Source organism: Conger conger, chromosome 11, assembly GCF_963514075.1.
Source record: "Conger conger chromosome 11, fConCon1.1, whole genome shotgun sequence".
Lineage (NCBI taxonomy): Eukaryota > Metazoa > Chordata > Actinopteri > Anguilliformes > Congridae > Conger > Conger conger.
This window is the reverse complement of record NC_083770.1, coordinates 24061207-24074704: the sequence shown is the minus strand read 5'-3', so window position 1 is coordinate 24074704 and position 13498 is coordinate 24061207. Positions and strand designations below refer to the sequence as shown.

Here is a 13498-nt window from a genome sequence, read left to right as displayed (position 1 = left end):
AAATACACTCATAGACAAAGCACTATGTTTGATATCTTACAGTGAGTTTTAAGGCAGAAGGGTCCCTTGTCTGCTCCAGGGCTGACCATGCTATGTGAGATTGGCTAATTTAACTTATTCAGCAGCTAGACTTTTTCTCTGTGTTAAATGTCTTCTGTTTTAAAGGTTCATCAACATGAAGTTCAAGTCAGTCACCTTCATCGACTCCACTTTCCGGAACTGCTACTTTGATGATGTGACGTCTGTGGGCTCATTTTTCCGGAACTGTACGTTCATCGAAGCGTTTTTCTTCAACACTGGTGAGTCAGACTACTGTGATGGCCCCGTTCCAGGGTGGTACCGAGCACAGGCCTCACTGTCCTACAGCAGCTCTCTCTACCATTACACTGGCTGTGCTGAATGTAGTGCTATGGGCACGTCTCTTTCAGTGTGAAGTCAATGCAGCAAAGCTTCAATCTGTTTTATAAGACCAGGTGCCGATAAAAAAGTGCATGGTTTACCTTTTCTGTTACTGGCTTGACTAAATTAACTTTGTTATTCGACAAGGTACAGCGCCACGTTTTGTGAAACACATAATGAAAACCACACCCCCTAGTGGCTATGCATACAGCAACACTTCCTGGTGCAGAAATTCTATCAGAAATCTCCTAGTCCATGCATAGTCTGGTAAAAAATAGTTTTAAAGATATTGAAGAGTGCTCACAGCATTTTCTGAGCAAGAGAGATCTCTAGTTTGCCTTACACCTGCAAACTTGTAAATATCAATTTCCTGGAAAATATTTTCGAAATTTTAATAAACTTCTGCAATAAGGACTTCTGCAAAAACACTGTCCCCTGAATGACCATGGTGTATTTTAGGGTGCTGCTTTCCTGCTCAAATGTGTGTACAAACAGAAGGGCCTGATGGGTAATGTCTATATCTTGAGGCCCACATTCCCTTGCACCTACCAAAAAGGAGAAAACAAAATGGATGCTGTGATGTTGCATTAGCTGTGATAGTCGCTGCAGGGTGTACGGTTTCCCCTTCACTAGATTTGGAGTTTACCCGAGGTTTACTCTTATCCGCTGGGGCCAAGCCTGACAGTGGCATATGTTAGGGGGGGGTTTATGCCCACGCGTGTGTTCTCAAAGGATCTGAAAAACAGCCATGCAGCAGACACTCAGCTTGAGTAGAACAGCATTGAAACCTGCATCAGCCTACTGATACAGGGAGTACATACTGGGAGTGTGACATTTTAAAACATAAGGAACTGAAAATAAAAACAAATGCTATGACATTATGCCTACTTTATTCATTTCAATCATTGGTTTCACCATTTTTGTAGGAAGCCAATCAGAAGTAAGCTTGGGTTTAATAGCCATACAGAATTTACATGTATTGCTTCGAGATTGCTTTAATATTATATTATGTTAATTTCCCTACATTTGACAAATATGAGTATGTATACATCTTCATTTGTGGATTTGTGAACATTTTCAAATGCAAGAAAAACTGATTATCAGAGTGTTACAGAGGCCTTGTGTAGGGTCTTTGTGTCTTCCTTTAAAGACTTCTCCCTTTACTCCAGATATCGACGACTCCAAGCTCATAGACACCGAGGTGATAAACAGCACGTTTCACCACAACAAGACCGGCTGCCAGATGACGTTTGACGATGACTACAGTGCCTACTGGGTCTATTTTGTCAACTTCCTGGGAACGTTGGCGGTGTTGCCTGGGAATATTGTGTCTGCACTTCTCATGGATAAAATAGGACGCCTGTCGATGTTGGGTAATCTCCCTGTTTCTGATACAAGCATTTAGCTGCCATTTACAGACTGCAGTTGCAGTTTCTTATTGTATAACTTTGAAAATACACACCGTGTTGAATGTCATCAAGCCTGCAGTATGCAGATTACACACATGGATTGTCCTTACTATCATCTAGTATAGCACTTTGTGTATTTTAATTCTGACAAGAACTTGGATGTTGTCGGTATGTACTGTATATAATATGAAGAAGCAATAATGCTTCCGGGTAAGACTATAAGACATGGTTTGATGAATATGCTACCTGTCAATATATGATATGATATGTGGATAGATATTGGTGTTTAGACTTGTTAAGTAAGGGGTCTTGTCCAGTAGGAGTCATTAATAGTTGTAACATTGCTGGACTGATCTCTCCAGGTGGTTCCATGATCCTGTCTGGGATCAGCTGCTTCTTCCTGTGGTTCGGCACCAGTGAGGCCATGATGATCGGAATGCTGTGCCTGTATAATGGCCTGAGCATCTCCGCATGGAATTCCCTGGATGTGGTCACCGTGGAGCTGTACCCCACCGACAGGAGGTACACACACTACCTCACACTACACACACTATACACACACTACACACAGTACACAGTGTGCCTGCAGAGCACAGTAATACTACTGCTGTACACACTTTCCCTTGTACTTTGGGTTAGTGCCTGTCCTTAAAGTTTGCTGTCTAGCTCTCAGATGGCTTTCAGCAAAAGTAGGGTAATTCTGTGTTGTGTTTAATGCACACACACACACTTATGTGCACACACACATGCACACACACACAGATAATCCCACATAAACAGACACACTCTAGGAGGAAGTATACATTTTAGATAATTAAATGATGCATGAGAAGCTTTTCCTGTTTATAAGTCAAACAGTGTTTGGAGCGAGCTTGAGAGCTGCATGAAGCTCAGATGTGTGTCTGACCCAGCATCTCCACATTAACCCCTCTGCTGTGTTCCAGGGGCACGGGCTTCGGGTTCTGTAATGCTCTGTGCAAGCTGGCAGCCGTGCTGGGGAACCTGATCTTTGGGTCGCTGGTGGGCATCACCAAAGCCATCCCCATCCTGTTGGCCTCGTCCGTGCTGGTGTGTGGGGGTCTGGTGGGGCTGCGGCTCCCCGACACGCGATCCAACGTCCTCATGTAGCGCCAAAGCCAACGTCCTCATGTTCCGCCAACATCCTCATGTACAGCCAACATCCTCATGTAACACCAACATCCACATGTACAGCCAACGTCCTCATGTAACGCCAACATCCACATGTAGAGGCAACAAACTCCCAGCGTCCTCATGTACCGCCAATGCCAACGTCCTCATGTAGCGCCAATGTCCTAAGGTAGCGTCAACGTCCTCATGTAGAGCCAACGCCCGCATTTAGTCCCAATGACCTCCAATTTCTTCATGTAGAGCCAATGTCAGCATGTAACGCTATTGTCCTCATTTAACGGCAACATCCTGATGTTCAGCCAACATTGTCATTTACCGCCAAGAAACTCTAATATCCTCATGTGCCGCCAATGCCAATGTCCTAATGTAGCGACAACGTCTTCATGTAGAGCCAACGTCCTCATGAACGGCCAACATCCTCATGTAAAACCAATGCCCTCATGTAGAGCCAACATTCTCATGTAATGCCTACAAACTCCCAACATCCTCATATACCACCAATGCCAACATCCTCATGTAGCGCCAACGTCCTCATGAACGGCCAACATCCCCATGTAAAACCAACATCCTCACGTACCGTCAACGTCCCCATGTAGAACCCACATCCTCATGAACCGTCAGCATCCCCATGTAGAACCAACATCCTCACGTACCGTCAACTTCCCCATGTAGAACCAACATCCTCATGTAGAGCCAATGTCCTCATGAACCGCCAATGTCCTCATGTAGCGCCAACGTCCTCATGTAACGCCAATGTCCTCATGTCCTGCCTCAATACGATCCCGTGCTGAGTTGCAGTAATGGCACAGGGCTCAGATAGAGATACTCTATATCACAGCTTTGACACAGATACTCCATTTCACAGAGCGAGACAGCGATACTCTATTTCACACTTATTCACAGAGATACTCTATTTCACAGCTTAGACCATAGAGACATCCTGTATTTCACATGTCCTGGGCCCAGGAATAATCTAATCACATACTTTTGTCCTGGGCCTTCTGGAAATTTTACACAGTAGCATCAACTCTCCTCATAATGTCCCTCTTCAGTGTATGCTGCTGTGGTGCTGTGATAACATTTTAAGGCTTGATGGATCTATGGGGCTAACAGGTTCTTTAGCATATTTTTATGATTTCACATTGACAATACCATCAGCTTGCTCAAGAGAAGGAGCTTCAACTGTAATTTTCATTCTTACTCTGGATTTACATAGTAACCAGATGCACATTAGCACCATTTCCTTGGAACAAGGATAGAAGACATGAAACTGGATAATGGCCTGGTTGCGTTAGGTGTGGTGCTGTAAGTGGATGTGTGTGAAACACTGGTGCAGATGACACTTTTCTCTGAGATGTATCCGCAGAATCTGTTGTTCAGAGAGCTGGAATTATGAAATCAAATATGCACTACTGTAAAGCTCAGCTATCACTATGACTACTGATTAATTGACAATAATGATGTTCCAGCGCTCAAACTTCTGGATTGCCTCAGTGTTGAGGCTCCTCTCCCCTTTAAGTATCAGTAAAATCTCACCAGTTTCTCACTGGAAATTTAACGACTGCATTTGCTGTTAAAAACAGACATTAGCGTTCATTTGCCTTTTTTAAATGGCAGCCTGTTGGAGTTTGTGCATCTGCAGTCATGAGCTCAGGCCTTCTGTGATTTCTCATCATTTTGGCCCCTTAGAGTCAGTGCTGTGGATCTTCTAATCCAAGAATAAGAAGGCCCTATAAAAAAATCTGTAACTACTGTCATTTTACACATAATGCATACATTCAGTGTAGTGTGTATACCTGCATTAAGGTGCAGATTTCATTATCAGAAAAAAAAAAACTGTTTACATTTTCTGCTTTGTTAGACTGGAGTCAACAAGATGCAAAAGATTATGCAGTAAACTGTTTAGTTTGGTCCCTCTGTTATACAGTTAAGCTCTAAATGAAGGGCTTTGTTTTGTGTTGCATTTTTATTTGCTGTTCCAGAGAAGATGCTGGAAAGCCTTTGAGTTGTTTGTGGCAGTGACGATATGCCCATGCTGTACATTTTGAAAACTCTGAATGGCCTTTAAATGTCGTGCCTCTCCTTCCAGGAGTGTGACCATCCGAGTCAGCAGTATGCTCTTGTACTCACGTCAGTGGCTATGGGGAAAAGTTAATGCCAATGTTCATTAAGATTTTTTCCAGCATTTAAATACAACAAGCAACTTTATAGATTCTTACAGTATATCTAAATAAAAGAAGTAGATCAACCAGTGGGGTTTTGAAATAGTCAGAGGATTCCTAATGTTTTGTGTTGCCAATGAAAAAAAAACCTTTAATCGCAAATGAACAAGGATTGTTATGTTTTAAGTAATGCAGGAAGGTCATTTCTGGTTCACCTTGCTGGAATTGTTGCTAAAACAAATTTTATCAGTGTGCTTTTACCTGACTTCATGTCAGTTTTAAAAAGAGGAGATGGTATACAGATCTGACCCGTTTGAGTATGAATGGCATTGATGAATTCTGATGGTAAATCTCCATGGTGACTTCTCTGGTTGTGCATGACAGCTCATTGGACAGCTCAATGGCCATTCAAAAATAAATAATTTTACACTGAAATCCATATCAGAGTGCGTTTCTGTTCCAGCTTCAGATGAAGACCTCTGCCTTCACGTTTTTCATTCCTTGTTTTGCTGTCTGGTGCATTGCCTGTCCGTACAACACATTCATAACGTCTCTGTCCTCTTGTGTGCCTGTAGTTTCTGTAACAATTTATAAATAGTATAATATAAGAACTCATAGAAGTGCCATCAACATGACACAGAGAGAGGGCCATTCACCTCCCAATTTCCAGTAAGGTATATAATACAAAATATGTGTTCATATTTCAGTCATTGTGAAGTATGTTGATTGTTGTTATCGGTTGCTTGATTTAATGTGTGCAAATCTGCAACAGCCATATGTTCGTTAAAATAATGATTTCAAAAACTATTAAAACTTGCTTACCAGTGACAAATAAGCCATACAATTAGGCCAGAGTTATACCAAAGTTACTTTCTGCTGCTACATTTCAGTAATGCCATGAAGTCTATGAATTGCTGTTTAATGAATTGGAAAGAATACATCTGTACTGTATAATTCTGGTTATAGACCAGCTCTAAATCTTGGCCCCTAGATAGATAGCATTTTAACACGGCTTTTGCTTTTAACTGGAGAATGTTGATTTTTCTTTTCTTCCATTTGTGTACAGAATGCCTGTGCAATTGTGTGTATGTATGTAAATACTGTATATATTGATACTATAGTTGCTTTCTGGGGCTGATATTTTCATGTTTTGATTTATTGACGTGTTCATGGACTTGGGACAGCTTTTGGAACTCCAGATGCTGCAAGCTTCTTTACCAACCTCCACACCATGCCGTATCCTAGTCTAACAAAACCTGCATGTGTGTGTTGAACTATCTTTTATTTGTGTTCAAATTTGTGTTCTCGTATTCTTCTGGAAGAAGAACAAAAATGTTGATTTGGAAAATGTGAATGTATCATTCTTGTAAGGTATCAGGTTTTTTTTGGCCATTTTGTTGAAATGAACAAAAACAACGTGTGTGCTCAGATGTGTCTATGATCGTGAAGGGCATGCAAACTGTGAGACGACTGTGTGTATGAAATATGTCCTGTACAAAATGTGAAGGTGTGTGTCAGAGTATTTGCCAAATAGCTATCCTTAATATTTTAAAAAGGGAAGGCAAAAGATGCAAAGTCAACAGAGGTGGTCCACACCTAATAAATAAAGATATGTTCTCTATAATAACAACGGTGCTTGCTTTCTTTGTTTCTTTTCCTAGTATGTACTTTGTAAATAGTTAATTGGGCTTGTACTCTCAGCTGTGTGAAATACATTCAGTGAGCACTTTATTAGGTATTTATCAATTTATTTGTTGTTTTTCGCACCATTCTTTGCAAACTCCTGAGATTGTTGTGCTTGAAAATCCCAGGAGATCAGCGCTTTCTGATATACTCAAACAACCTTGTCTGGTACCAATAACCATTCCACAGGCAAAGTCACTTAGATCACATTTCTTCCCAAAATTGACATTTAGTCTGAAAAACAGATGAACCTCTTGACCATGTCTGCATGTTTTTATGCATTTAGTTGTTGCCACAGGACTGGCTGATTAAATATTTGCATTAATAAAGTGGTTTCCAGGTCTACCTAATAAAGTGCTTACTGAGTGTATGTCTATAAGAGCGCCAAAATTATCATGAAACTATCTTCACCTGTGTTGCAGCCATCAGCACACTGTATTCTGATATATTTTTCGGCATCCTGTGATGAATTGTAAGAGACACATTCCATGTCAGATATAATTCTGAAATGTGTAGAATAACAGTCATGTTGTTGTGCAGGCAGCATTTGTTGAGTTTTGCTATTAACAGATTATTAACACAGAAATACATGTTTTTTCTTGAAAAGTTTGCACATTTAAAAGAGGCCACATGAAGGACACATGTAGGGTGCAGCTTTAAAACAAGTAGACTGTAAATATGAAAATAACCTCCCTCTGTGAAGCCTCTCTGTTTGATTCCTCAATTATACGGCAAGGGCCAGTCCTAGAGTTTGACATACTGTGAAATATACATATACATAAAAACACATGGGTCTGTGTCCTACAGGATGGAACTTGATTACAGTGAAAGGTGAAAATAAGGTTTATCTTTATTCAATAAATATTCAAATGAAAACATATTAGAGTTAGCTAACTACTCTCTTTTATAACTATATTAAATATTTATTAAAGACTTTGTTTAGTTCATTTTTTATTTAAATTAAATAAGCAATTACATGCAATAAGACCGTACACTACCTGTTTGAGCGGACGAAGAGTGGTAACACTGCAAATCAGAAACACCCTCGCACAGTACAATGACTGGAGAGACTTCGCTTGGGTTTGCAATCTCCAATGGTAAAATATGATTGCTGCTGAGGAAGCTACAAAGTCAGTGACATCGCTGTTTCTCAGACTGCTACACATAAATACCTGAAAATCCAGCTAAAGATCATTTGGGTATATTAAAATTATTTTGGAACATCAAATCCTCCACTGGTAATTTTAAATATGCAATGAAATATAAAATCGTGTTCAAGGTCCATGGTGACCCGAGTGATAATACCCATGAATAAACAAACGAATATTGCGCAGAATTGCATACAAGCAAGCTCAAATGTAAAGTCAAATGAATGTTAAATTAGTTAAGACTGGAAAACCAAAATCGTTCGTTCAAAATCTTGACTGGATAAGAGTGGTCTTTTATATAAAATGCACGGGTCCTTAAATACTGGACTCCAGGAAGTTGGTTCGTACACCTATTGATGCAGAATACAACTGCAGAAAAAACATACACTTAACGTTTGCGGCAGAGCAACATAGGCCTACATACATCTCAGATGCTTCAAAGAGTACAACGCCACAATAATTTTGATTCCTAAACTCGGAGAAAGTATAATTTCTGCCAAAATATTCTGTGTAAATGAACCTCTTTAACTAGGTAGTGATGTGAAAAAAACTGTATGTGCCACCAGGTGGTGCTGCGGTCCAATAAGGGTTTGATCCCTGCGGACGCCAAGGTGCAGACCGTAATTGCTAACGGGGCAGGGAGAGGAAACGAGTATTCTCTCTGTCAATGAGTGAGGCGAAGGTGAATGCAATGGGATTTAGGAATTGCGGCTGGTAGAAGCGAAAAGTGGTGTAGCGGAGATCAGGTCTTAATTTCGGAAATAAGAGACAACAAGGCTAAGCTCTATTGGCGAGGGACAGTTTTCAAAAGTTGCTACAAACTTAAATCGTGTCAACGGGTTCAGCATAGGTCGTTGCATATTGTAAGAGCGAGCTAACATAAGCTAGTTAGCTAGCTGATCTGAAACTTCAAGTGCGCTAAAGTGGGTGACTGAGGCAGGATGTACTATGAAGACAACGCGAGTGCACACAGGCCACGCTATGGATGTAAGTAAAATTGTTGTCACTTATTAATTACTGTACAATTCCTTTCTCTGGTCGTTACCTTACCCAACAGTTAACTCTGCTGTGTAATATAGCATCATCATCATGCATTATAGCAAGCTCCTTTTGGTGATAACCGGCGAGCATATATGTTGGTAACATTATTGTTAACATTAGCTGACATTATACTGTAGATCAAGGCTACAGGCACAAGATTAGTTTGCCATCTGTTGCACATAGCATTATTTTTCAGCCGACGAGTGGTTAGATTGCACGTAAGTTATATTGGCCAGGCAAAAGACCTTATAATAATAATTTAAAATAACTGACATAACATAAACTTGCCTAACTTTCGCAGGCGACCCACTAATTTTATTACCGAGTTGTGTCTGTCTGCCTTAAACACCTGTTCCACCCACTACCGTACACACCTGTTCTATATGTATGTAGTTGTGCATTAATATATTCGATTTTCTTTATTTTTTGTTTAAACGTGGCATGCACCAAAGCAGCCCATATGGATGGCTAGCAGAAGTACTCTTGAATAGGTTTTGCATTGGGACACACCGCAGTTTTAGTTAGAAATGTTGGTTTGATTTTGGATTGGTTAATCCGCTCCAGAGTCTGTAGCCTATTTTTTCCTGGTTTAAAATCGAGGTAATTCAAGTGGTTGTGGAGAGCATAGCGATGTTTCTTCTCAGTTAAAAAATCCTACGAGTTAAGTATTAACGCTTCTATTGCACTTGTAAAACTTTCACCTGTATGATCGACAAGGAGTAATTAACTACAGCTTTTAGGGCACGGCAACACGTTTCTGCAATCCATATTGATTCTGCTTTGACTGGATGACATTTTCTGTTGCTGTCAGAACAGGTTGAATCTCTGTCACTAGGCTTTGTCTTTGTTGATCTGAATATTATAGAATCGATCATTTCTTCCTTTGTTTTTAGTGGAGAATAGTGCTTTTATCTATTAAGCAAGAGGTGAATATCCCGGTTCTGGTTGCGGAAGGGGTCAGAAATGTCTCAATATATTTGTGTGTTAGTGATTGTTGTTTACTAGTATAATATTAACCGTAACCAACTTTGCGAGATCAAATGGAAAAGGGTAAAGGTTCTGTTTGACATTGCACTGGGGTTTTGTATGACTGCACGTCACACAAACCGAACATTTCGATTGCCAAAGCGGTAAAAGGGCATGGTTTCGTGCAGCTCAATAGCGTAGCCGGCCCTGTCTTTGTCTTGCATACTTTGAACTACATTTTATGTATGAAAGTGCTATATAAATAAACGTTATTATACATTGGCCTAAATCACATAAGTTACTCAACATAACGAATTACCTAATGGGGTTTCACAAGAAATTATGAATATTAAAAAGATCCAATAGTCTTTTAAAAATAATTTTCTTTTATTTTACTGTAATTTTTCAGGCCTTTGTTTATGTGACGCAGGACTATGAGAAGCATCTGTTGTTTAGCCCTTAGCGATTCCCCTCCATCAGCAGATTTTGCTGTGGCCTGTAGGCACCCGTTAGCTAACGTTTCTGTTTACTGTGGCGCGCTCTGTGCCACCCTCTGAGTCTCCTAGTCATCGCTGATAAACCGGAGCAGTGCCGTTCACCTGCTCATGGAGAGGGGAGGTGAACGCCATGCTGCATTAAAGAGTGTCATAACCAACACACCATTCAGATGAACTTTGTGCAAAGTATGCTTCTTTTAATTAGCCTAACATGTTGGGTTGTTGATGACATACATACCGTGCATATTATGAAATGCTCGGCTCCAGTGGTAATGTGCCTGACTCACGATTTTCCCTCCATGCTCCAGTAGGCTGAGCTCCCCTTGGTGCTCACAGTAAAGATGGTTCCTCCCACTGATCATGCTTAATGTCCTGCTTGACATTAAATTTAAACTGTTTTATGGTGCTTCAGCTTGGTAAATGTAATAGATGACAACTTTATGTGTACAGTATGATTTGTAGAGATGGTTATAAGTGTTTTTCAGTGTGTGCCCAACCTGGGTAACTTGGGCGTGAAAGTAAGCAGCGAGCAACATGGTAATTATTTTAATAATTTGTTATTTAGCTGACATTTTATCCAAAGTGACTTACAGTTGATTAGACTAAACAGGGGACAATCGCCCCTGGGGCAATGTGGGGTTAAGCGCCTTGCTCAAGGGCCCAACTGCTGTGTGGTTCTTATAATGGCTACACTGGGGCTCAAAACACCAACCTCGCCAGATGTTTATCTGGAGATGGTTTAAGTCTCACCTTCAGCATTCTGATGGACGAAAGCAGTAGAAGAAGCTGGGAGATTAAAATGGCTGCTAGAGGAGCTGTGTCTGGCCAGATCACACTAAGAGCAGTGCTGCTGCTCTTTAGAGTCCAGTTCACAGAGTACATGTTCAGCCGGTGGAATGGGGCGGCCTTCGCTTGAAACGAAGCCTCCAACTCAAGGACCCTGTGACTCATACGGTTAAGCTGCCCCTCGATACATCTGCCCCTCGCTCCGCTGCATCGGCACGCTGCTTTGGCCTGCTCTTAACCCACAGTCTCATGGCACTGAGAACAAGAGGGAGTGCATTAGCTAAAATATCTCAGAGTACTGTCTGCTAAGCTCATTGGGTTATTCATTCTGAAACGAGGAGAGGTTTCGCAGGAGCATCGCACAGACAGCAAACACACACAGGGAGAAAAGGAAGATTGGGGTGTGTTTAAAAAGAGAAACGCTCAAGATCAAGTGGGCATAGCTTGGCTTTGTTGAAGGAGGTTTCTGCGCTGTGGTGAGCTAAATTAAGAGTGCATATTTTGGTGTATAGTGCTTGTGAATCCCTACTAGCCTACTAGCCTGCCTACTAACAGTATTCTGACTGTCACACCTGCTGGGGCGACATGGCTCAGGCAGTAAGAGCAGTCGTCTGGCAGTTGGAGGGTTGCCGGTTCGATCCCCCGCCCGGGCTGTGTCGAAGTGTCCCTGAGCAAGACACCTAACCCCCAAATGCTCCTGATGAGCTGGTCAGCGCCTTGCATGGCAGCCATGTGTGAGTGTGTGTATGAATGGGTGAATGAGAAGCATCAATTGTACAGCGCTTTGGATAAAGGCGCTATATAAATGCCTACCATTTTACCATTTGGCGCATGTCTGGAGGTAGAAGTGGTAATCTCTTTAGATAAACCATTTTCTTATGTCAATGGTTTGGTCTCCGTATGTAAGTGACTGTGGCTGGACTCGTGTGGATCTGTTTGATACGACTGAACAAAGATCCACAAAGATCCAAAGAGTGCCAAAGGAAATCGGAGCTTGTTTGGCAGGGATGAGAATTTGCCTATCTGGATAATATTGCGCGACTCACTGCACTCTCCCGTGTGGCAGGGTGTGTGTGTCAGCACAGGTTTGAGTGTGTGTGTCTGTATCAGCACATGGGTGTGTGTGTCAGCATGGGGTCTGTGTGTCGCTGCACAGAGGTGTGTGTGTCAGCACGGGGTGTGTGTGTCACAGCACAGGGGTATGTGTATGTATGTGTATGTATGTGTGTGTGTCTCTGTGTGTGTGTGTGTGTGTATCAGCAAGTTTAATTATTACTGAGTGAATGAAGATACAAGTTGGCTCATTCAGGCTGAGACAGGAGAGCCTGCAGACCCACTGTTTCCTATAGGGCAGGAGTCTGTGTGCTTAATGGGTGTTTCCCTGGATACTGTATTTTCAGGGGGGCCCATGCACTCCCTGTGAGATTGTGAGTTATTGTCCACAGAGAGGGACACGCTGTATTCACACTGATTATCTGTAGGGGTGGTGGGAAAAGTGTGCATATCTGTTCTGGAGTGACATGTCCAAACACTGCTGTAGAGAATAGCCTGGGGCAGCAGGACAGTGTTGGACAGGAAGACATGGCATGGTCCCTTACTGTCTGTTACAGGCCCCTTTCCTCAATGGCTCAATGTATCCCAGAATGTATCCTTTCTAGGAAATCCGCTCTTGCGTGTGATGTGTGTAATCCTGTCTGAACGTAGCTGTTTGTCATTTTTCTTCACTAGCTGCTGCACATTCAGAGAGAAGGTTGCTCGACTGGACAGAAAGTTTCCTCTCGTTGATTAGCGGTCAGCATCCCGGCTGCTGCTGGTCTGCTCCATCCACAGATCATTCTGATCGCGCTGGGCTGATCCCAGTGGGCTGATCCCCTGTCCGCTTTCAGCCAATCTGCTTTCATCCTGTCAGCTTTCAGCCAGTCAGCATTCAGCCAGTGTACCCACTTTGAGCAAGTCAGCTTTCAGCCAGCGTACCCTCCTTCCACCAATCAGCTTTCAGCCAGTGAGATTTTAGCCTGTGTGGTTGACCACAACAATTTATTTCACGGATTAAAAATATGTTTACAAAGCAGGTTGTGCAAATGACTGACCACACTTGTAACTCAAGGATGCCATTGAGTTCATTCCAAAGGCAGAAGAGAGGATGCAGTTAGAAAAGGACCTCGGTGTCAGACCTCCTGAAGGGTGGCCTATATTTGGAGACGGGCAGAAACTCTACGTCTATGATAAAAGAAACTGAACTCAAGTGCCAATTTACT

General features: G+C 42.0%; 2 protein-coding genes across 4 annotated transcripts in view; both read left to right on the top strand.

The window, feature by feature from the left end:
- sv2ca (synaptic vesicle glycoprotein 2Ca) overlaps positions 1-6749 on the top strand; it is a 46415-nt gene extending 39666 nt beyond the window's left edge. For all 3 annotated transcript variants that reach the window (XM_061261813.1, XM_061261815.1, XM_061261814.1), the window contains 4 exons: positions 166-299; positions 1569-1772; positions 2171-2330; positions 2753-6749. In XM_061261813.1, the coding sequence (XP_061117797.1) occupies positions 166-299; positions 1569-1772; positions 2171-2330; positions 2753-2936 (682 nt within the window). In that variant the 3' untranslated portion in view covers positions 2937-6749. The remainder of the gene's footprint in view (positions 1-165; positions 300-1568; positions 1773-2170; positions 2331-2752) is intronic.
- Positions 6750-8594: 1845 nt separating this feature from the next.
- iqgap2 (IQ motif containing GTPase activating protein 2) overlaps positions 8595-13498 on the top strand; it is a 68961-nt gene continuing 64057 nt past the window's right edge. Inside the window, exon 1 of the mRNA XM_061259770.1 lies at positions 8595-8937. Within this exon, the coding sequence (XP_061115754.1) occupies positions 8892-8937 (46 nt within the window). The 5' untranslated portion in view covers positions 8595-8891. The remainder of the gene's footprint in view (positions 8938-13498) is intronic.